The sequence below is a fragment of the Drosophila obscura genome, unplaced genomic scaffold (assembly GCF_018151105.1).
Source record: "Drosophila obscura isolate BZ-5 IFL unplaced genomic scaffold, ASM1815110v1 contig_186, whole genome shotgun sequence".
In the NCBI taxonomy this organism is placed as follows: domain Eukaryota; kingdom Metazoa; phylum Arthropoda; class Insecta; order Diptera; family Drosophilidae; genus Drosophila; species Drosophila obscura.
In genome coordinates, this window is record NW_024542774.1 from 4328402 (window position 1) to 4352450 (window position 24049).

Sequence of the window (24049 nt, forward strand, 5' to 3'; positions counted from 1 at the left end):
ATGCATACTTGGAAAGAAGGTTGGACTTGGAAACAGTGGCTACCCCCTGGGGTGGGCAACATGCTTGCAGCTTAATTGCCCGCGGCGTTAATCAATTATAATTTTATTCGTTTATTCGTTATTTTATTAGATTGAAATGCGGCTACTGCACATGTGCCACCATCCCACAGCACTCACCTTGCGGAGGTTTTGTTTGCTGTGCATTTAGTTCTTTTTAATTGCATTTAATTATCGCTTGTCAGGATGTCCCCCCCCCTATACCATAGGTCCTTGCAGTGTCTCCCGATTTTCGTATTAATCAAGTCATTAATGAGACCTTGACAGCCCCCGGTTGCGATCAATGAGGCAGATAAGCCCTCATAATTGGCCAGACAAGTGGGTAAGGGTTATTGATTGCTCCTGATTAGCTCCCCTGCTAATTGAAACCCACTCATCCCTTCCCTTCCCCTTGTCCTGACCGTTTCCCAGTTAAGCGATTATTCTTTGAGCTAAAACTTGTTTGTATTTATTTTGTGCTAATATGCTTTAGGATTAGACTTATGTTTGTTGTCCTTTGCTGTTGAATTAATAGGAATTTTAAAATTACATTCTGCACAGTTTTGTTCATTGGTTTTTCTGGCTTGCAGCTCGCAGTGCCGTAGGCAGGCTATTTTGCTCTTTCTGCGGACCAAACTCGGCGCCAGATTGCATGTATGTAGATAACTAAAACAAAGACTTAAAACATGAGATTCACTATACTAATGACACCTAGAGGATAAGAACATAGATGCTTTGGGGGGATTTTGATTGGAGCTGAACTAAGAATAACTAAGTCTAGGGGAGCATGGGAATTGCTGTGCAGGGGATGCAAAGCTGGCGGCTAGGCACCTTCTGTGGCTAGACCATGGAGACAAGGCCTTTGTTGAGCTGGTCCAGATGCTCCTTGGCCTTGATGCGCAGCGTGGCTATCGAATTGCTCCGCATGTCCGCCGGCGGAGACGAGGAGTGCTGCTTCACCGACGCTTGCGGTGGTGGTGGCGGACTCTCACGGCCCACGTCAAGCAGCTCGATGCTGGCGCTGGCCGCGCACTTGTCCAGGCCGCTGCCGTGGTTGCTGCTGCTGCTGCCGGCGTCCAGGTCGCTGCTGTCCCGCGCCTCCCCGTTGGAGTCGGCGTTGCAGAGGCTCAGGTTCTGCGGCGACATGCAGACGTCCGGTCCGCTGCACTCCAGCGAGGCGGAGGAGGAGGACGAGGACGAGACTGCGGTCGTGGGCGGCAGGCTGCTGTGAAGTGCTGTGAGGGGGGTGGGGCCGGTGGCCGGCACTCCGTGGTGCGGGGAGCCCAGCGAGGTGGCGTGCGGTGACATGCGTGACAGGTGCGGCGAGAGATGCGACAACGGCACCACATGATGGCCGCCATGGGGATGGGGTGGACCGGGCGGCGGCGGTGGCTGGGGCTGGTTATGCCCATGCCCATGCCCAAGCCCATGCCCGTGTCCAAGACTACCGTGCCCGAGTCCGTGTCCGTGCGGAGGTGGCGGTGGTCCATTATGGCCGTGATGGTGTCCCATGGCCGCGAGGCTGCTCATCGTCAGGTTGGTGGGTGCCAAGCTCAGCGGTGGGGTCAGATAGCTGGGGTACACCGTCTGCGGGTGCGATAGAAAGCCTGCAAAGAGTCGTGGGAGAAAGGGGCAGAGAGAGGGAGAGAGAGAGCGATGGGTGTGAGTAAAGGAAAGGCCACTTTGAATACGCGGATCTCACCTGGCAGGGCACTCAGCAATGGCGGTGACAGCCACGGATCCACTGGCAGACCAGAGGCTCCGCAGCCCAGCCGATGCGGCAGCTGGGTGAAGTGCGTCAGGCCCAGACGCAGGCTCTCCGACTTCTCCTGGCGACGCCACTTGGCCCGTCGATTCTGGAACCAGACCTGCGGGAGAGGACGGAAGGAGGGGGTGGAGGGTTAGCTAATTAGTTTGCTTAGAGAGCGCACGGAGCAATTAAATTAATCACTTGACAAGAAACGCGCTAATTTAATCAGGCGCCAAAATGTCTCTAAAGAACAGCAAGAAGAACGACTGACGGAAGACGGCCCCAAAGCATAATGAGAAAACCGAATAAGCTGAAAGACCAGGGGACGAAAAGGAAAGAAATGAAGTGAGAGACAGAGACGGAGCGAGAATGAATGCCGCCGGAAGAGAAAAGCTTCAGGCAAGACAAAAAGCAAAATGGCGTCCAGCGCTGAAATTGTTAATGAAAACACACATACCGGCACACAAGCCCAGAGGAGATACAGCCAGACAAACAAAATGGCTGAGCACACATACAGACACACACACACACCCAGTCAGAGACGGAGACAGAGACAGAGACATACACAGAGGCGCACACAAGTCCCGTTAAGCAACATCCAATTAGTTCGCCTTCGCTTTAATTAGAATTATCGCAACAATGAGTGTGTATTAGTGTGCCTGTCTAATTAGTGGCTTAAACTGAATGGCAAAGAGGAGTCAGGCAATGCCAGAGAGAGAGATAGAGAGCGCGAGAGAGAGGGAGAGCAAACCCCCCATAAAAGCAACCGACAGAGAGTTTTCATAGCCCCCAGTCCTGGCCAACCTCTGCCACGCTCAAAGTAATTAAATGCAATTTGCGCAAATTAATAAGAAATTATTTCTGATGAAAATTTCATTACCATTAAATGTTGTTGCCGTTCGTTGCTGTGTGTTGTTTTTAGCCAGAGTTTCAGCTTCAGCTGCTGCTGCTCTTGCCACAGAACACAGTTCAGATATTTTAACAACAGACCAAACACTACTATATAGAAACGTATGTATGTACATGTATATATGTGTGAAAGTATGTATATATGTGTGAAAGTATGTATGTATGTATATATTCGTGGTTTCGTGTCGCCCGTCTGTGGCTCTTTAATTAAAGATAATGGCGCGTAAAATTATTCTGGTTGCCCAAAAGTGATTTGCAAAACAAATTTCCCGAATCGGAAAATTTACTTTGCAATGGCTTAATTAAAAAAATACACTATTAAAGATAATGGGGATAGCGGAATACTTGAAATTCCTGGATAAACAACAAAAGAAATTGTCTGACATTTTAACATATTCTGGAAGCGAAGAGATATACCATACGAGTTAGTACATACATGTATGTATGAACAAAATTATTTGATTAGATTTTTTTATAAAGATATTTAGTTCAGATCCAGATGCATTGCAATTTTGTGTAAGTTTAATTGATAAATGCTAAACCTTTTACGATTTTATTCAAAGGTTTTTTCCTAAACTAAATTTAACTTTTTTAATATTTTAAGATATCATATTATATTAATTTGATACTGAAGCTTTGCTATTATACTCAAAAACTAAATAGAGTTCCTAATAACTTTCCATAAAACTAGACAAAATAAAATGAAAAGCTTGAAGCTATGTAAGCGTATTTTTATAAATATTTTTCCTTTTTATATCATTTAATTTTATTTTATTATTTTATTTATTTAATTTAATTTAATTAAGTTTTTTTTCTTTTTGTTTTAGTTTTAAATTAAGAAAAACAATGCATATAATAAGAACTCAGTTATTAATATTAATATTACATTATAAGTGCAATTATAGTGAAGCCATGAACCAATTTTATCCCAAAAAGTTTACGATAACTGCAGCTAATTTCCCTTTGATTTGCAACAATAAAAACTCAGTTCATGCTAATCAAAACCCAATCAAATGAGTAATCCCGAATATCTGTCAGATATCAATTAGCAGAACAGACAGCCAGCAATAACAAAAGTGCTACAGTTTCTTGAGTACCCTCCGTACTTGCCTTTCCCCCTCTCCAATCCACTCCATAAGCTCCGATCACCCCCTGGCTCCGGCAAATGGGAATCCCATTTAGAAAGTCTAATTTCCTGTCTCTCAAATCTGTACGAAGAAAATAAATTAAAGTTAGCAGCTTTAGGCCACATTCAACTCCTCTCTCACACGCACACACACATACACAAGGACACATAGAGGGAATCCTGACATTTGGCGGGGAGGGCGGGAGGGCAGAGTGTAGGTTGTGGAGCCGCTCCTCCTGGCTGTTATAATTTGAGTTTGTGCTTCTTCATTTTAATTAAATCATCAAAATCAATTTTGTAATTTCCATTCATGGCGCGCCATAATGAAAATCCCCACACAGTCCCACAAGAGAAACAGAAAGAAAGAGAGAGAGAGAGAGAGACAAAGTGAGAGAGAAATAGATCGAATGATAAAGGAGAGAGAGAGAGAGAGAGAGAGCTCTATGCTGGCGGGTGGCACGCCCACAAGCATCATAATCATCATCATAATCATCATGGAGAGAGCGAACCATCTACCCAAAAGTTGGCGAAATTTGTCTGCTTTCATCTTTGGCTGTTGATGCTGCCACGAACGACACAGCCACCCAACCACCCAACACCCACCACTCGGCGTGCCTCCTTCTGCTCTGACATGGACCAAACTCAATTTTCCACCCCATAGACATAAATACAAACAAGCACTTTCCCACACACACACACACATACACACAAACACACACATACTCATGCAAACGCATCCCCACATTTTCAGCCATTTTCAATTTTGCTACATTTTCCCCTGACTCTGACTCTGGCCCCAACCTTAACCATCCACCCAGTGCGCCCCTCTATCGAGCAGGCCTGCAGCAATTTGGCATTCATGCGGGGCACGCGACTCACCACAAGCCCAGCTCCGCTTCCCCTCAGCCCACCGCCCGCTTTGGGGTGCTGGTTCTGCCTCGTTCGTCCCCAGCAGGCAACCACTTTTCAACTTTAATCTTTTTCATAAACTTCACATTGGCAGCAAACAATCTGTGTCCCCAGGTTTCCACCCACCCCATAGCCCATCACCACTCTTCCGTGCGGAGCCCACTTTAGCATCATCATCATCATCTCTTCTTTCCCTCTCTCACTCGCACACTCTCTCCTTCACCTTCACCATCACCATCACACTCTCGTCCTCTTTGCTGGCATTTTCCTTGTCGTCTTCTTTAATTTTGTTCGCAGCAAAGTTTTGCCGTTTTATTGGAAAACTTCGGCCGCAAAGTGTCGTTGTTGCCCGAAAATGGGAAAGCACATAGAAGTAGAAGTAACCCACACAGCATACAAGGCGTATACGCAACTCCCCCCTCTATTGCTGTCTTTCTCTCGCCCAGCCAGACATCGCTAAACCCCTCTCTTTCACTCGCTGTGTGACAGAAATTGCTTTTCGAATGTTTCTGACAGTTTGCAAATTGGAAAATTGACTTTTAACACACAAGAGCTTCAGCAGCTTAATAAAACTGTTTGCAACTTGTGTAGAGAGGAATGAGACAGAGTGAGTGAGATAGAGAGAGAAACAACCAGAGAGAGAGAGAGACTGTGAGAGAGAGAGAGGAAGAGAAAGGTTGGGGGAGAATTGTTGCAGCTCGACTTGATATTACACAGTTCTTGTTGGATTATTCATACTTCCGTTTTTGGTAGGTTGCTCTGTCGGTTGCCGGGATCGTGTTTGTGGTTTAGGCCTCCTCGACAAATCGTTTTAACCAATCGTAAGGCTGCACTGAGCGAAAAATTCGTATGAAAATCGGTAGGTCTTAAAATGTGTGAAACAAATTTATTGGAATGAACAAAAAAAAGGAAAGAAAATACGCTTTGATAGGGAATGCGTAGGGCAACACTGAGAGATGGTTGATAGGAGAATCTGTAGGGCACAGACTGTTTATAAGGACTCCCTGCTCTGAGTATAATTTTTCTTCCTACCTTTGGCACGAATACACTCAGAGAAATTTAGGCATGGAATGGACATGCAAAGGAATCCCTTCAAGTGGTAAGAGTGTCATGTTTTATTCAACTATTCCGCATTCCAATGGGGAGGAACCTGAAATCAGCTCGGGGAATCAACTTGCAACTCCAGTTACTTACGGCATATCCATTATCCCTGCGAAAGAACTATAATTATCCCAGTGCCGCCTGGTTGTCATGCAATTCAATCAATTTGATTGAAACCCCGATGCCATCGAATGCAGTTTGTTTGGGGGCTCGTTCTCGTTGGCGTCGTTCGCGATAAGCAAGTTAATTGCATGGAAACAAAAATATTGCCCAGCATGGCCTGCAATTAGAGACCTTCGGCCCCAGAGGGGCGAATCGAACTGTTCTGGACAACCCGTTGCGTTCAAGGATATTGATAGCGGCGCCTAAGTTAATAACCCAAATGCAAACTGCATGGGAACAGCAGCATGGGCAGCGCTCTTCGCGGACGGACGTCGTCTCGGTCGTGTTCCGTTGTGCGAGCTTTAATTCAATTAAAAATCCTCAAATCCCGGCTAGGGGAGCCTAATTATATGCCTGGCCCAGCCCTAAACAGGGACAGACATGAAGCATTCAATCCAATTCCATTCACCCCATCCATATATCCATCCATCCAGGGGCTGTCATAATTCCAGACCGAAGTTGCAGGGACAAAGCCACAGCGTGGAGTCCTTGCCCTGGTAGTTGTAGTTTATGACATGTTTTTCATTCCATTGTTGGCTTTTAGTTCCGGGGCTCGCTCTTATGTAGAGGGCTTCAGCACCGAGCGACGAGGACGACGACGAAGACTGAGACTCGAGCATCCTGTTTCGGCTGCTTTTGTGGGACGACTCAGAACAAATTAGAGCAAAGACAAAAGCTTTGACAACGGCCACAATCCGCAAGATGTTTAATTAGTTTAAGAGCCGACAAGCATATTGATTTACACTCGAAGCCGCCGACGGGGGAGGACGGAGACTGGTCGGAGGACTCATCCTGATTCCGTGAACTTAGTTCTGATGAACGATCTGGGCCCAAAAATTTATGAATAACAGAGAGACACACCTTGGGCCCATCAAGCGTCCGAAACTGAATAATCGGACAATAAGTCACACACCAGTACCTGATCAATGTGGCAACACAGCTGCGATCAAACCCCTGTCATCCATGCGATGATTTAATCAAAAAAAAAAAAAATAACAGATTTACATGACAGTTCGCTTTGGGGGACGCCCAAATGACTGCATATACATACATATATCTCAGATATCAGGCACACTGAATGATGATGATGAGCATTCCAAATATATCGTGTGTTTGCCATCCCTTAGGACTCCACACTTTCAGCGCCCCTTGCTAATTACAGTCTTAGTTCTCCATTCAAAGACCTGTAATCGAAAGCCAAACACACGACAAATCTCGATTCTCTGACAGCCGCAGACGCGGGCAGCAGCGGCTCCGCCTCAAATGTCGCCGAGGTGAAGGAAAAGCCAAGGAAAGCGCTTCAATCTCGTGACCTGGAAAGGCTGCACAGGACGAAACGAAGCGAGAATCAAATCCAACACCCACTCGATCAAGGGCTCGGGTTTCTTTCGGATTTCAATTGTTCACCGCGGACTGACTTTGGCCAGAGTCAGAGGCCGGTGCGGAGCAGAGCGGAGCGGAGATGGCTGGGAACCTTGTTTGCCGGGGCGTGTTTGCCCGGAGACACGTGGCACCCTGTATTTAATTAGCTATTTATTTACTCGCTGACATGCCGAGCAGCAGCCCAGGCAAAGGGCACGGACAAACGGGCGCACGCACAGTTAATAAGCAGTTAAATCGGCTACAAAGGACGACAAACACCAGCCATGGGCGGACTCCGCTCCTGGCGGGGTTGCTCCGTCAAACTGTCGCAACGTCGCGACGCGTCGCACGGGGAATTGGAATGCCAACTCAGACATCAGGTTCTGCCACTTCCTCTTTCCCTTCCCCAGCACAAAAACAAATTTCTGTTGACGCATTTTTAATTTGAAACAGTCGCAAGCACTGGAACGGGAACGGGAACAGGAACAGGAACAGGGTCGAGCCGAAGCAGTTGCCACGCTCAATTTTAACAAGAAATTAGGACCTTCCTAGGGAACCGAAGCTTCAGATACTCTTACAGATCCTTCGTACACATGACACTGGGTATTGCACCTGCAATATCCACAGTTTGGTTAACTAAGTTCAGCAGCAGTAAAGAGCGATCAGATCTTGGCGGCGTGCATTCAGACTTTATAGCCAAACATTTTTAAAAAATCAGGGACTATGATAAAACACATTATACCCGCTGGGAGGGTATAACACATATTTCTGTGACAAATATAAATTGGGCCCGGGTACCATAGTTCTTTCTGCCTGATAACTTAATTATATTTTGCGTGCTCTCGAAAATAATATTGTTAAATATTGTTATTCCACCTGCGAGCCGAGCTGGAGCATAGCTGAATTTGTTTAGGTGATTAATTAGCACATAATCAACCCGGTCGGAGCACGGAAAATTGTTTAAGTGTTTTGTGATTTATGCGGTCGCAATAGGAGTTTGTGGGAGAAACGCATAAAACCAATTAGCAGGCAGCGGGAATTAATTAAGAGCGGAAAAGCGAGCCCCAAGCTAGCTGGAGCTCCTTTCGGGTCCCGCTCCCATAAATATGATGTCTGAAATTATAATAAGCCGCTTGGGCCCCGCATAATTAGCGTGTGTGGGGATCTGCTCCGCATTCCCACTCCACTCCCTCAGCTCGTTGTCAAAATAAGCATTTATATAAAGCTGATTAAGTCAATTTCGTGTATCGCTCATATGTCTGAGCTGCCCTCGTCTCCGTCTCCGTTCCAGTCCCGTCCCCCACCCACCTACCTGTCCCGGCTCGGCTCTCTTTGGGTTGAACTTTGATTGACTCTGCATCGGAATTAGTATTGAAATGGTTCGAGTATTGTGGCTGCTAATTTGACAACTTAAGCCCAGTGCCCATTTAAACCGACAGCAGAGAGCAGTCCAGAGATGCAGATGGGTGAGTGGACTGGAAGATACATAAATAAATGTGTATCTCTGATGGAGAGGACAGGGCAAACGAGTTAACTCGAACGCAGATTACACAATTCCGAATCAAAGTCATCAAAATGTTGCCGCCTAATTGAATTCATCCTTGACATCCGACCCGGGACAAAGCTATAATGCAATAATAATATAATGCTGCATAAAAACACCCGCACCGCTGTATGGGTCCTTCATCCTTTGAAACTTTTGACTCCGGCAGAGGCTGAAAAAAAACCCGAACAGATGTGCAACTCATTACAAAGCATTTAGGCGATCAAATTGAATAATATTCATAAGCAACAATCTGCGAGGGGTGTAACAACAGCCACGAACCCTACCACCCACTTGACACTTGGAGATTTTCCTCCCGGCAAAAGCAGCTGCCGCTGTCCTGGACGTTTTCTCAGGATCGCATCCAAGGATTCCAGGCATTTTGCCAAAAGTAATTTACCATAAAAAAGCGATGCCGAAATGGGAAATAATTTCATTGTAATTGTAATTGTCTTCGCTTGATTACATTTGTTCATATTTTGCTTCGCTCTAAGCCAAACATATTGGGCGCGCGCGCGCCAAGGGATGGTAGGGGATGGCTGGGGAGGGGAGGGGGATTGATGTCTTTCATCCGTTGTGTGAACCCCCGATGTCAAGTGAGGTTATGTTTGTTTGTTTGCCTGTCTGTCACTCGATTCGGTCAGGGGTTGCTGTTGGAACAGCAACCCGAATGGGCCAGAATGAGGGTGAATGGGGGGGGCGGGCATGGAGGCGGGGGCATATGATTTATAATTTCATTCCATTTGATTTATGCATTTATATTGAAATGTGTTGACAGGTTACGGTGAATTGGAGACGAGTCCCGGACGGTGAAGGTGAAGAGCACTGCCTAGACGCTGATCTTTAGTGGCAGCTCCTAAAAGAAATCCTGGGCACGTGTCCGCCTCCTGCCTTCTGCCCAGTGAGTTTATTAGGGCTAAAAAGCGCATCGAACATGGGCAAACAGGGAGCACAAAACAAAGACACGTTTCGCAGCTTAAATGGTGCACACACGTGGTATTGGAGAGCAGACTCCGGGCGGGGATTCGGTATGTAAACTTGAGCAGCAGATAAAAGGCGGTCTAGGCACAGGCACAGTCGACTGGCTGGCTGGCTGGCTGGCTTTATACTTTGCCCCGGGCTCAGACACAAACCCAAACGCGGATACAGAACCAGAACACCCTTTGGCAGGACCAGGACCAGGACCAGGCCAGAACATACGATGGCATGGAGCACAGGGCAAACTCAATAAGTCGCATAAAAGAATGAAATTGGATGCCATTGCAAATAAACACAAACGATGCCGATGCCGACAATGTTGTCCTTGCCAGATCCTTTGGCATCGCCGTCCCCGTTGCCATCCGCTGGAATTCCTTTGAATTGCGCGGCAATTGCGTCGTCATTCGCCTACACATCTCCCTCTTTCCATTCGCTCTCTCTCTCTCTTTTCGCCATCTCCTTTCCAACTTCTCTTCTTGGCTTTCAAGTTTAATTAATTGCGACACGGATTCCGCGTGGGAGTGTCCCGATCGCAGGCGGCTTTCTTCTCCTTTGTGAGTCGAGTCTCTAATGAGGGCTAATTGAAAGCGGCGAACTTCTGACGAGACCAGCCTCAGCCAGTTGTCTCCTTCCAACGCCAACTATCTCTCCAAAAGATTTACAGCTGGGCAAGCTTTGCCTCTCTTAGTCTTGGCTGTTGAGACTTTCATCTAACTGAGGAGACTACAAATTTCTTCAATTGAATAAAATATTACTACCCCTCTCCAGACGTATTTGCATAAGCAGTTTGGCTGGACTCTATCGATAATTAGGCGTTTCATTTCAATGTTTTGAAGTTTGCTCCTGTTCGTCTTTTGTTTCACTTGACAGTTGATAAAATAAAAGTAAACTTTACATAAACGGCAGATGTGTAATCCTCATAAAAAACACGTATAAATAAATGCACTATGTATATGTAGGGTAAAGTAGAGGGGCCACCACCGCCACCTCCAAGCCCTTCAAGTCTGCCTTTGTGACCTGACATTTATTTACCCTTGCGGTGGCTTTGTTATCCCTGGCTTTCTTTTTACTCCCCTCCCCTTTGCTGCTGCCGCTGCCGCTGTCCCTGTTGTAGTTGTTGTTATGCAAAGGTGGCATAATGTGTTAATTGTTTGGCCCACACCCACCCTCTGAGCGGCCTTCCCACACCCACATAACTACCCCCATCCCCTTCTGCCGACACTTGAGGGCAGCTGTCGCTTGAGTCTGCTGCATATTTCATCGGAAACGAACACGTATAAAACATAATCGTGGACTGGCCCTCACTGGCAAATCAGGGCAAGTGCCTAATAAATGGCCATTGAATGCTGGGACACTGCCACTGCCCCAAGGAGACTGAAGGCCCCAAGGGGCATCTCCGACAATAAGTTAAGTAACTTGGCGGCCGCATTTACTCAGTGGGACTAGGACCAGGACCAGGATCAGCCACTTAGGTATTCAGAGTTTGCCCATTTGTCCGATTTGCTTATACGACAAGTAGTTTGCCCCGATTCCACGATGATGGCAACTTGCGATCATGTTCATTATTAGATTTGTATAGGATTTCATGGGGCTTGGTCGGGGGCTGTCACAGCGACTCGGGCTGGGGTTGGGGCTGGGGCTGTGGCTGGGGTGCCCAAACAAATGAACCTAATATGCATTATTATTATGACATGTGAAAACGAAAGCGTGGAAGCAAATGGTGGGCGGGGAGAGGAAGAGAAGCGTGGGTACGGTACGTCGATAAAACGGTCATGCGAGTGAACGAAACGAATGCCAAAGTTGAAGTAAATATTCAATAAAAAATAATCGAAGCAGAAACCAGAACGAAATGAGCATAAAAATGGGGAAATGTCGAGGAGGGAAATCCGAACTCAAACCAAATCCAATGGAGGAGACGAGACAGGCGAGGGCAAATACTGGAATGCAATAAAAATCTATTTTATTTGTTAGTGAAATGACATTTTTATTTGTTTGCCGTTTATGCACATCCACAGAGGCCCCTCCGGGCAGAGGCACTCGCACTGACACTGGCACTGGCACTGCCTCTGTCACGTCACCCATGTCGTATGGGCAATATATGCAGATAAATAAACTATTACACAGGATGATTACTCGCATGATTCGCCCACTGGCATTGGGGGATATTTTGACAGGTTTACGATATTTAATCATTTGACTATGCAAAATAATTGAGACAAACTCTGCCTGCCTCCGTCTGTTTTTGCTGCTAATAAACCCAATAAAAATTGTCGTTGCACATGGCAATAGTCATGTTTGTTCGTCTAACTAAACGAAGACATGCAAGACAAGATCTCGCTAGTACACCATACATACAAATGTATGTAGGTATCCTGGAATAACTCGATTCGCTCTGCTCGGGCATGCCGCATTAAGTTTTAATTAAACTGTTTTAGCCCCGCGCCGGCCTAATGCAGCGTATGATTGAGTCGACTGACGGCTTTAACCCTTCAGTGAGCGGCAGACAACCCAACCCTCAAAGCGCACTCAGCCCTGACAGCGTGTAATCCAAACAAAAGTAATTGTCATCTCAAGCTGGCCATATGCCCGGGCTCTCAGGGGAAGCAAACAGCGATAGGGCCCCGACATTGGCAAGTGTTAATGATTGTCTGGCGCTGTTTTTGGGCGTTAATCTGCCATTTAATTTGCTGGCTTAACGCGTTTTGTTTTGGTTACCATCGCAGATAATCCCTGAGCTCTGCTCTGCTCCGTTCTGTTCTCGGGCCCGAGCTCCCCTGCCTAATTGCTGTTGTCTTTGTCCCAGGACAAACCGCAAAATGACACAATTCCCATTCGATAGTTGGGCTTTAGCCCCTCGTCGTCCTGTCCTCCTCTATCCCATCGAATTCGAATATGAATGTGCCCATTTAAACAACAATCAAAGTAACCACAGACAAATTTTCAGACACAAATGCAAAAACCAATCAAACTTTTTAAACAAACATTTAGCAAATCTATTACAATGCAATGACAGCAGCAGAAAGGGGGGGCAAAAAATAGCAGCAGAAGCAGCAGCAGCAGCAGAGCCCCAAAATGAACTCGTCTAAACGAGAAATTGTATTTGGTGGATGGCTGACTGCGTTTTGGATAGAAACAACTCTGTCAACTGTGGTTACAATTTCCTTTTTTTCCAGCCTACAAGGTGTGTGTGTGTGTGGAAACTTAATCAAAACAAATTTCCACCTTCAACGAGTTGCACACCAAGCAATTTCCCAGCAAAAAAGAAGGAAGGGAAAAGGAGAAAACGATAACTAGAACTTCATGCAAACTAACCGCAAATACGATTACACACAGAGAAAGAGTGAGGGCATTGGGTATGTGTATGTGTATGTGTGTGTATGTTAAGGGTATGTGCACCCCACTAAATCGAAAAAACGAGTCAAAGGGTTCCGTTTCGCCGTTGGTCCCTGGTCTCTGGTTCCCTGGCTCGCTGGTTGTATGGTGTGGGGTCCTCGAGAGCTCCCTCCAGCTCCCGCTCCCGCTCTCAATCCTACTGCCCCTCCTGCTCGAAACTTGGGCTCGTTTCGGATCCTGCTGGCATAATTTGAATTCGTGTCAATTTGACAAAGTGACACATGAGGGCCAGGCCCCCGGACCCGGTGCAAGGAGAAATTTTTATGCGATTTCGCTTCATTACTTTTGTATTTCGTTTATACAGTTCGGCTATGGATACTCGTCTACCTATAAATATATACGATTTTTGTTGCTATTTGTTTATTTATTTATGTCCTGGGTTGTGTTGGAGACGACTACGACGGCTACGACGACAACGACGACAGTGTCGCCAACTCTGGCTGTGGGCACGATAATGTTTAGTCAATAAAAATGATTTGTCGGCTAAGGAAACGAAATCATGAAATTTGATATGTTCCATTCATTTGACGGGGAAGGAAGCTCCTTCCTTACAACGTTTCGCTGCCTGCTGCCTCGAAAACTATGCCAATCGCCTGGTCCACTCCAGAGCTTGGAGCAGCCTCAAAGCGGATCCCGCTTCTTACCGCTTCTTACCGCTACGAAACTACGCCACGTCCCACCAAGACACCCACACCCGCCGGCACGTCGATAGTTTCTGCTTAAGCGTATTTTATGCTACACCGCCGTGAATGGAATTTACGAGGCGCCCTGCCCGTTCACGTCACAATTTGCCACCCGAAACGAATGGCTGCCAGACATGGCATGGCATCCTGCCACACTGCCTCAGACATTGCCACTGACACAGCCATGCCATAGACACAGTCACAGACACAGTCACGGAGAGCATAAAAGGCGCACAGTCGCATAAAATGCATAATTCTCTCCGCCAAAGAAAAGGAAAACTTATTGAATGGGCCACCGACCGACCAACTTGAAACTGTTTCGGCGTTGTCATTTCGCAATTGAGACATAAATTGTTCCAGGCATTCGGAGGAAAGTTATGCCCAAAGTTTGACAAATATTACCACACTGAAGGGAAACCTCCAGAGGCAGACAATGAAGAATGCAAATTTTAAATGAATCATCCAATGAATCAAACGGGTTTTCGGGCTCGGTACGGTGCAGTCGATCTAATTGATGATACGAGTATGGCGGCTGTGAAAACTAATCGGGTTTGAATTGAAAATGTTTGAAACTAACAATGGTATGAAATGAGCTCATAATAATCATAAGCTCTGATTGCACTACTGGCAGCCAACTACTGGTATGTACATATCTCTTCAATGGATCAATGGAGCTTCTACCCTTTCGCACACCTGCTCAGCTATAAATCCTTGTCGAAACGCAAAAAGATATATACATAGATATACACCTTTCCTAAATGAGCGGTATGGGTCTGAATAGCTGGCACAGCTTAATTTCGTTAAAATAAATTGCAAACGGAAATTATTTAATTTCCGGGGCCAGGCTCCGTCTGCGGCTTCAGATAGACACAGACACGTTGATTGCACAATTAGCAGAGGAAAGCAAAGCAAAGCGGAGACGATGAGGATGAGGCTGAGGAACCTGCATAAATCGGTGGAAGTACTGTAGAGGGATCGGAGATAGCTCACCTGGACACGCACTTCGGGCAGGTTCACCTTCATGGCCAGCTCCTCGCGCGAGTAGACATCGGGGTAGTGGGACTTCTCGAAGGCCCGCTCCAGCTCGTGCAGCTGGTAGGTGGTGAAGGTGGTTCGGTTCCGGCGGTGCTTCTTCTTGGCACAGTTCTCGTCCTGGCCTGCATGGGACGGGGGTGGTGCGATACAAAAAATAGTTAATGAAAGATGGACATGGGGACTAGTAGTAGAGTTTGAGTTTTGGGTTTGGTGCACTCACCCTCATCATCACTGCCGGATGTGATTTTCTCGCCGTGCTCGCTGCTGTTGGTCTGGTTGAGATCCTCGCTGGAGGCGCAGCTGCCGTTGACCAGACTCTCCGTGTCCGCAGCCAGACGATCGCCATGATCGGCTCCATTGTTGCCACTGCTCCGGTACTCGTGTTGAAAGTTCTGCTGCTGTTGCTGTTGGGGATGCTGTTGTTGCTGCTGCTGCTGTTGTTGCTGCTGCTGCTGTTGCTGCTGATGTTGTACCTCGTCCAGATTCCGAGCTCGGATGGGGTAATTGGCCAACTGGGACTGCTGCTGCGGCTGCTGGCCGTTGGCTAATTTCGTCTCGTTCTCATCACAGTACTTGCGCTTACCGGCCAGTGCTCGGTCGCCGGGTGTGGGCGGCGTGGTCACATCGATGTTGCTTTGGTCACCGTCGAGCTGCATCTTTGCCGCATCATCCTCGTCCTCCTCCATGTCACTGCTGGAGGACATTGAACGCTCGTCGTAGTCGCCTCTGCCCATCTGTGTATGCGACTGCGCGGCAGCAGCAGTGCCAGGCGCCGTCTGGCCTTCCAGAAAGTAGCCTCCCGGAGGAGCCACCGCCGCAGTTGCTGTCGTGGGCGATGACTTGGCATACTTCCCATGCTGCTGCTGCTGCTGTTGCTGGTGGTGCTGCTCCTGCGCATGCGCAGCCAGAGCTGCCAAGTGCTGCTGGTGACTGCCATACGAATTGGGGGGAGGCGGCGGTGGGGCCGCCGGCGGAGGAGCGGTCTGCAATTGATTGGCCTCGACCATTTGGTGCATCGAGCTGAGATAATTGCCAGCCGCGTCCTCCTGCTGCCCGTACCCATGACTCTGCCCGAAACCGAACGCATTATGATAGGCGAACGGTGCATGGTGTGGCTGATGGTGGTGGCCGGCCTGTGGATGTGGCTGTTGCTGGGGTGGCGGTCCAGGCATCGCCGCGCCATGGTGCTGCTGCTGCTGCTGCTGGGCACCGCCGGGAGGAGTTGCTGGGCCGTAGGGCAAGACTCCGCCGTTCTTGGCGTGCTGCTGCAGCATGCTGGCCATGTGGTGATCCATATTTCTCAGCTGCGTCAGCGTCATACCGCAGCGCAGATCGGTGGCATCCTCGTCACACATTGCGGGGTCCATGTCGCCTGAAAGGCAGCGAGAAAATGCGTGTGGATTAGATCCAACAATGTTTTCCATTTGTTAGATCATGCTCTAGTTGTGGCTGCCTCCCCCTGCTCAGCCACCTGATTCGATTTTAATTGGTATGCTCAATGAGGCAGACAAGTCATAAAGCCTTGTGCTAGACTGGTGGGCTAAGGCTAAGAGCCCCCCAGCCCAACAGCTCGGCTAATAACAACGTGTTATTTAATTTGGTGGTTGATGGTGGACCTGTTAGACCTGTTGGCCGCCCACCCACTAATAAACGGCTTTCAATTAGCCGCCTCGTATTTACAATGTGAGGCAATAAAAATTCCCAGAAAACACAGTTGAAACACTGCAACCAAAGGCTAAGAGGAGTGCGTCCGCCCATCACATATACATGCATATGTATAAGGAAGGCTAAGGGTATGCCTGTTAGGGGGAACTGGCTTAGATGAGGTGGTATTTGTTCCCTAATGGGCGTTCCAACTGGCGCTCGGGCATATCACATGACATGCAAGGAAGTCATTAGTTGTCGCCGCTCCAGTGCCAGGCGGCAAGAGCGGGTGGGGTTCTGAAGGGGGGTGCTGGCACTTGTTTGCAGTGACTTTTGTGCAGTTTGTGGGCTGGATTTTGGTGTAACCAAATTCAATTTCTATGCTAAATTGGCTTTCGAGGCGGAGTCGTAGTCGGAGGAGAACAGAAAGAAATCCAATTATTCCGTCAAAGCGCAACTTTGGAAGTCGCAGGCCCAAAAATAGTTATATATCTGTAATTATCTGATGGTCTTTTGTGTAATTGCTTTTTGATGTAAGTCGATGCGAGTTCGAGTTCGAGTTCGAATTGGAGTTGGAGTGGGAGAACGAACGCTCGCCCAAACGATTTTCTAATGTAATTATGGGCTTCATAGCCGATACTCTTCCCCCAATTCGATTAATTGGGTCAACGTCTTGGCCAATTAACTTTAAATCGTAAATGCCCTGCATTAACCTCTTCGAATATTTTCACCAATCAATCGACATTTACACGCCCAGCGTGCGCTTTTCTTTAGCCACTGTGGTGCTAATGAAATTAACAACAAAACATTCCGAAAGCCTCTGCAAATGAAGTAGCACAAAAGACTCCCAGCTCGCCACGAACCACAATCGGGAGCTGGAATATGGTATTCCATGCGCCAGCGAATGGAAACCACATGAGGTGAGGTGAGAGACAGTAGCCGGCAGCACCGGGGAGGGGCCCACACGGAGTGCGTGAGTTAATTGCGTGAGCAGCGAAAACAAAAAAGGTTAAGACAAAAGTTTCTGTGCCCGCAGAGTGATTCAGGGGGGGAGACTGGCTCACTCCTGAGCAATTCGAAAGAGTGTGAATGATGTGATGAATATATTCAGCAGAAACAGCTTGAACTTCGGAAAAGTTTGCCAACAAGAGAGTTAAGATACACAGTTCCTAAACATGCTACAATGCTATGGTTTGAATGTTCCTAAAATCTATCGTTATGTACAGGACATTAATTGGCATGTAACGAAAATAACAGCTACAAGCTTTATTAATAAATTTAAATAAGTAGAGTAATAATGCTACCGAAAACCATCCAAAGGGGCACAGCGAAACAACTCTCGTGTGCCCATTCACTCATCGATCGAGCGAAGTTCGTTGCCCAAGTTGGGTATTCATTCAGTCCTAGACACACAGCCACACAAACTGATCGACACTTCAATTAAGAAATGATTTCCGTACGCTCTCCATTAGCTGCTTTGGCAATTAAAGTTGGCAGCTGGAAATTTGACGGTTGTTAGCGCAGCCGAGTTTTGTTCGTTTTTGTTTTTCATGGGAGTTTTCAACTCTTATTAGCAGTAAATATTCGATTACCAGAGTCTAAACTAAAAGGTTTTGCTACTGGGGGAAGATAGATGCTAGACTGCGATAGGAAATACATCGAAGGTAGCCAGCCTCGTTCTGCTCTAATTTGTTCTGATCCGATCCGTTTCCGACGAATCCCGAACAGAGTGAGGGACAAATTGACGTTAATCGCGTCACTTCTTCAGCCTCAGCCTCAGCCCCATACCATTGCGCTCTCCTCTCCCCCATTCGCTGTCTATCCCTAATGATGATTTGACAGTTTCCCATTGTGAGCAAATACTTGGCCATTAGGCGGCCTAATTGATATGTTATTAGCCACAAGCAACAAAGCGAGGCATAAAGCATTTCGGAGAGTCATGGTCCAAACAGGTAGAGGCCTTGAAAGGAAATGCACATTTCGGTTCGACATCTTCCGGCGCAGGCGGCGCAAGAGCGCAAGAGATCCAATATCGAACTCGAGAGTTCATATCAAAAAGCAAAACAAGCCATAAACAAAACTGTCAATCACAAGTGCTACAAAAGTGAAGTGGTTGTTGTGGCAGGGGCATGTACGGGGGGGCATGTACAAAAGCGGCTAATAAGACGACGCCGACGCACGCTGTGGCTCACTTCGGCCACGGACAGGAATACGGACAGAGATACGGACACGAATACGCATTAAAATCATTAAGATGGCTTAATGCTCAATTTAATGCCGCGTCAACTGCTTAACAGATCTCGTGTAGATGGATCGCGGCCTGGGATCACCATCGATTGCTTCAGATCTCACTTCGTCTCTCTTTTTCAATCTTTCCGTCTCGTTCTATCCGTCTCCCCATCCCCATCTCCTTCTCTTGTTATCTTGATCTTGATGATGCGGAGCAACGTATGTGTGTAGCTTACACATTACGGGACTAATGCACTTGTGTCTCCTGCGCTTTTAATGAGCGCTTCTCTCTCTCTCTCTTTCTCTCTCTCTCTCTCTTTCTCTCTCTCTCTCCCCCTCTCTCTTTCGCGTCTCGCCAACGTCACCGCCGCCAGCTGTCAGTTGAAATGCTTTTTGACAGCTTGTGTCTGGCCGCCAGTTTAATTATGGCTTAAATGCGATAGACCAGTTGGTTGCCCCTTCCCCCGCAGCACTTCATTCGCCTCCTCACCCACAACCCTCCCGCTCCCACGCACTCCTCTGCTCGAACCACCTTTAATTTGCTTGCTTCTAATTAATTTGCGGCCATTTAACCTGTGCTCTTGCTGTTTCTGCCGCGCCATTTTGGTTTGCTATTACCCTTGTAATACCCTGTACTTTTGTGGTACTCCAATGGGAGTGTTTTATCTATGTCTCAGCATAGAAGATAAGCTTAATTCGTTGGGATGATATCTGTTTATAGAAATCATTGGAAACTAAATTCACTTTGACGGTGTTGACTTTGCTCTCCGACTCAAAAAATCTGTAAAAAATCGACGAGTAGAGAGTATCGAGATGTCGACTTTAACGATCTCAATTGTTGGTTGTTCATGCGGTATACAAGTCTCTATAATTTGCTATAATTTTTTTTGATGTTAATGCGAATGTAAAACATTTAATTTAATTAATTGAAAATGAAATTGTCTTTAATTGTTTCGGGTTTTTATTTGGTTAAGATGGTGGTGGTGTATATATATATATATAAAAGGCACGAAATCGAAGAATATAATATAATTTCCATATTTCCTTTCTCTTCAATATTTCTGGAATCGTGGTTGTAAGTAAATGAACTAACAAGAGGGGGGACATGTATAAGTACACTTTGCTAACCTATTCATGATCTGAATCTCGTATGCTCCGACATGCCCGCTTTGTGCAATGGCAACTCCTTTAGTTGTCACCTCGCTGCTGGGATCATCCAGGGCGCTGAGGTATGGCGAACCATAATCGCGGAAATATCAATGCCCACCCATTTTTCGCAAGTCGTGGTCGTGGGTGTGCTCGGGGCGACAATCGGTTGCCGGCAATCAAAACAGAACGGGAAATGAATTATAAATGACGTGCAAAAGAATATTTCTGGCAACCGCCAGCGGCGGAGGCGCCATCACCAGTTGACACCGCAAGTCCCCCACTATAATCCAGTTAAAAAGCCTTCAAAAAGAATTCTCTGGCCACCCGGGCCAGAGCTAATAAAAGTTTAAATTGGATTCAAAGAAGAAAGCAAACTTAAACACAAACCAAAGGCAAATGATTCTAATCCCATCTATGATTTCCGTTGCCTTCGTTTCAGTTCATATTGTACGAGTACCCTGCACGCGTAGAGTATATTACTCTGCAGTAAAATACATGGTGACAGAGTTTGCAACTCGAAGGCCGAGCCCTGGAAGTTTGGCACTTGAGAGACCAACGAAGCTTATCAGCTTCTAGCATTTACTTTTCTAACGCAAATGGTGATATTTATTTCCCCCCCATGCGATGGATACAATATGTGCACCATTTAATATGGAGAGTATATAAGCAGGTTAAGGAATCTGAATACTCGGTATCGTATAGTCGGAATACTCGAATGTGGCGGACTTAGTGGTTCTCCCTCTCTTTTGGTGGTTATATGAACGATTACCGCTGACTGATTGCTTATCAGCTGTCGTGCATCTTGAGGCGTTGCCAAAGTGCAAGCCCTGACGCCAGTTACCCGCTTAGCCACCCCCCTGAGACCTGCCAAGGAGCCCCAGTCCCCAGTCCGTATTCAAGGCAAAAAGAATTGCTAATATAATTTAGCGATTGTGTTTCTTGATTCCGACGGACTGTGAGCGGGTAATTGAAATCGATTTGCCTTTTGTGATGGCGCCCAGTGAGACAGGCTAATGCCAAAATAATTCTAGTGGATTCAGCTCTATGCAGAATTGGGATTTTGATTTATGACGCTTGTTGGCTTACCATCGCCGTCCGTTTCCACTTTGCCATTGCGGTTCTTCAGGCCCAGAATGGCGTCGATTGTGTGGCGCGGTGTCAGCGTTTGTCCGCCAGGCCCGAATTTCCTTGCATTGTCCTTCAGCAAGTCGTTGCTATCTGCAGAAAAAGAGAGGCAAAACGAGAGAGCGGGAAAATTAAAAGCCTGTTTGCCAACAGTTTGCCAAAGTCAATTAGGCGCACGACAACTTCTCGTCGGGGAACGGAACTCTATGCAAATTTGTCAGCAATTTCCAAAGTATTAAAATTTAGTCCGGACACACACAAAGGGACACACAAGGACACACATGGACACAACTTTATTTACTATTTTAACGAGCTAAAAGCAGTCATTGCAACGTGTCCCTCTCCCCCGCCCATCAGTGCAGTGCAGTGCAGTGCCACTGCCTCCTCCCCTAATGACCAGTTGTCACGCCTGCATGCTGGAAAGTAGGCAACATGTTGCCTGATATTCTGATATTCTGATTTCCTGATGGTTTTATGCATTTTTAACGAAATTAAAACAAACTGTGCTTAAGGAACGGAAAATATGGATCGCCACAGAGAGGGAAGGGTAATCTAGGCGGGGGAAATCCCTCTAATTGCCTCGTCTTGCAATTAGCTTATAATTTCTCTCTAAAATTTTCCCCTGTGCATGTAAATGCAAAAAAACATTTCTGTGAACACGCATACACACATGCAGAAATATAGGCTGAGAGAGAGAGAGAGAGAGAAATTGTCCTGGCATGTCCGTGTCCGTGTCCGGCGGCAATTTGTGTTAATTAAATCTGTAATCAAGCAATTGCAAACGCTTTCCGGCTAAAAGGGAAAACCTTCGCAACAGTTTTCCCTCTTTGCCGTCGGCAGTGCAGCCGTGCTGCCATTGCTCACCTTCAGCAGAGATCACAGTGTTGTTGTTGGATGCCAGCTGTCCGGCGTAGTGTTCGTGGAACTGCTCGAAATTCTTGAACTTCTCGACAAGCAACTGCAGGTTCTTGGCGTCCCGCACGTTGCCCAGCAGGTGGCGAAGGTGGTCGAGCTGCTTGGGCGCCAGCTTGGGGCTGCCGCCGCTCTGCTGCACCAGCTGCTCGAAGATGTGTTGGAATGTGGCCGTAGTGTTGGCTGTTGATGCCACCGCCGAGGCTAAGGCGGCGCCTCCTCCTCCCGCTGCTGCTGCTGCTGCGGATGCTGCCAGCTTGAGTGCCTTCGCCTCCATGGAGGGGGAGCCGGGCGCTGGGATTGCAGTCTCAAGGGCGGTCGCGGATGGCGGAGTAGATGCTTTGATATCCATTTCTAGTGTTATTTCCTTCCCTCTGTGCACTTTTCCAACTTCAATGATACGGCAAATCACAGTTCGAATTCACACACAAATTGTATTTTATTTCCTTTGAATTTCTCTTTCAAATTCGTATTTTCTTCACTCTGCTCTCGCTAAATGTCAAACATTTTCAGTAGTCACTTTCAAGAACCAACGAAACTGAGCCGTAAACTGAAACTGTTCGTTCCGAGTCGCTACCGAAACCGTTGCGCACCGAGTTGGCAATAAACAAGCCGCAGCGACTGTCGCTCGCTTACGGTCTGGTCCGGGTTCACAAATCGAATTGGAAACCGGTTGACTTCCCCACCTCTATATATGGGTACGCATACCCACGTCACATCCACAAGGGCGGAGCTTACCTCGCACAAAGAGCGACAGAGAGCGAGCGAGAGAGAGCAAGCGCTCACGAGAGAGTTGCGCAGGAGTCCGGGCTCGGGGTTGGGTTGGGGTGGGGTGGTCGGAATCAAGGTGTCGAGCATGGGCCGTGCTGCAACAATGGGTTCTTTGCTTCGTTTGGGCTCTGCCAAGTGGTTTGTTTTTCCGCTTCGTAATAAAATAAACTAACTGCACTTACAGCCCAACTATCCCCGCACAGGAGCCATAGCTGTAGCCCCTCTTCTAGCCGGGCTGACCTTCCACTGTGGAATAATGACATTGTCCGCATTTTCCTTCACAGATTTTTCGACTAAAATTTTATAGGGAAACCATTTGTACTCTCTCTATCTATCTCTCTCTCTCTTTCTGTAGATATATCTCTGCTATGCGTGAAACCTAAAACGGATACATAAGTGGATTTAGTTAATATCCTGCTATTGTTACAATTTTGCAACTGGTTGTGGCAAGGAAATGGACCTAAAAGCATTCAGGAATATGAATGTTCGGAGCCCAGAGAATTGGGAGGACACTTCCACATGGAAGGTCTAAAGTCAGGCTTAAACCTGGCAAAGATAATCCAAAGGTAGCCATGGGAAACTCCTGCATAACTAACCGTAAGGCATTGCGCACCTGAACTAGTATTAGGCACTAGGGAAAAGATCCCACAAATATGAAAGATATGTTCGGACAGACAACATACAATATTGTACCTTTCCACATTCAAATTGATTTCAACACAAGTCGATTTTAACTTAACTTTTACTTGTTTTAAGTTCGATCATTGTCATTGTGAGCGTATGGATATCTGTTGGAAATCTGTTGGATCAGAAAATCTGGAACATGTCATACTTACAATTTAAAGTTTTGCCATTGCAGAGAAAGTTTAACTTGTTGGTAAAAACAATTTGCAAAGTTGTGCTGCTCTGATTAAGTATTCCCCTGCAATGTTCCAGCGCTGACTTGATTGTCAGCCGGGTAATAGGCAGTCAGCCATTAAGCATTGCCAATACCATTGCCACAACCCTATTAGTGCCAACTTCCATTCCAGTTTACCTGTTGTCATGAGATGTGGTTTTCCAGCCACCCTGCAGTTTTCTTTCGGGTTCTGTCTGTCCGACCCAAAAGATAACTTGGCTCGTTTACGCTGTCTTCCATTACACGTTAAATGAAAATGTCAGATAGCCAGCCATCCATCCCAGTCGGCCAGTCATCTGCCACATTCCTTGCCCACTCATCCTTGGTCTCCAGT

General features: G+C 46.9%; 1 protein-coding gene across 1 annotated transcript; it reads right to left on the reverse strand.

Annotated features, from left to right (window-relative positions):
* Nucleotides 1-511: 511 nt before the first annotated feature.
* On the reverse strand, nt 512-22683 carry LOC111077858 (retinal homeobox protein Rx). Its single transcript, XM_022372314.2, has 6 exons — nt 21999-22683; nt 21096-21227; nt 15208-16359; nt 14943-15109; nt 1739-1904; nt 512-1643 (listed from the first exon to the last, which is right to left on the reverse strand). The coding sequence occupies exons 1-6, from the start codon at nt 22396-22398 to the stop codon at nt 877-879; spliced, it is 2784 nt and encodes a 927-aa protein (XP_022228006.2). The 5' UTR covers nt 22399-22683; the 3' UTR covers nt 512-876.
* Between the last annotated feature and the right edge of the window lie 1366 nt (nt 22684-24049).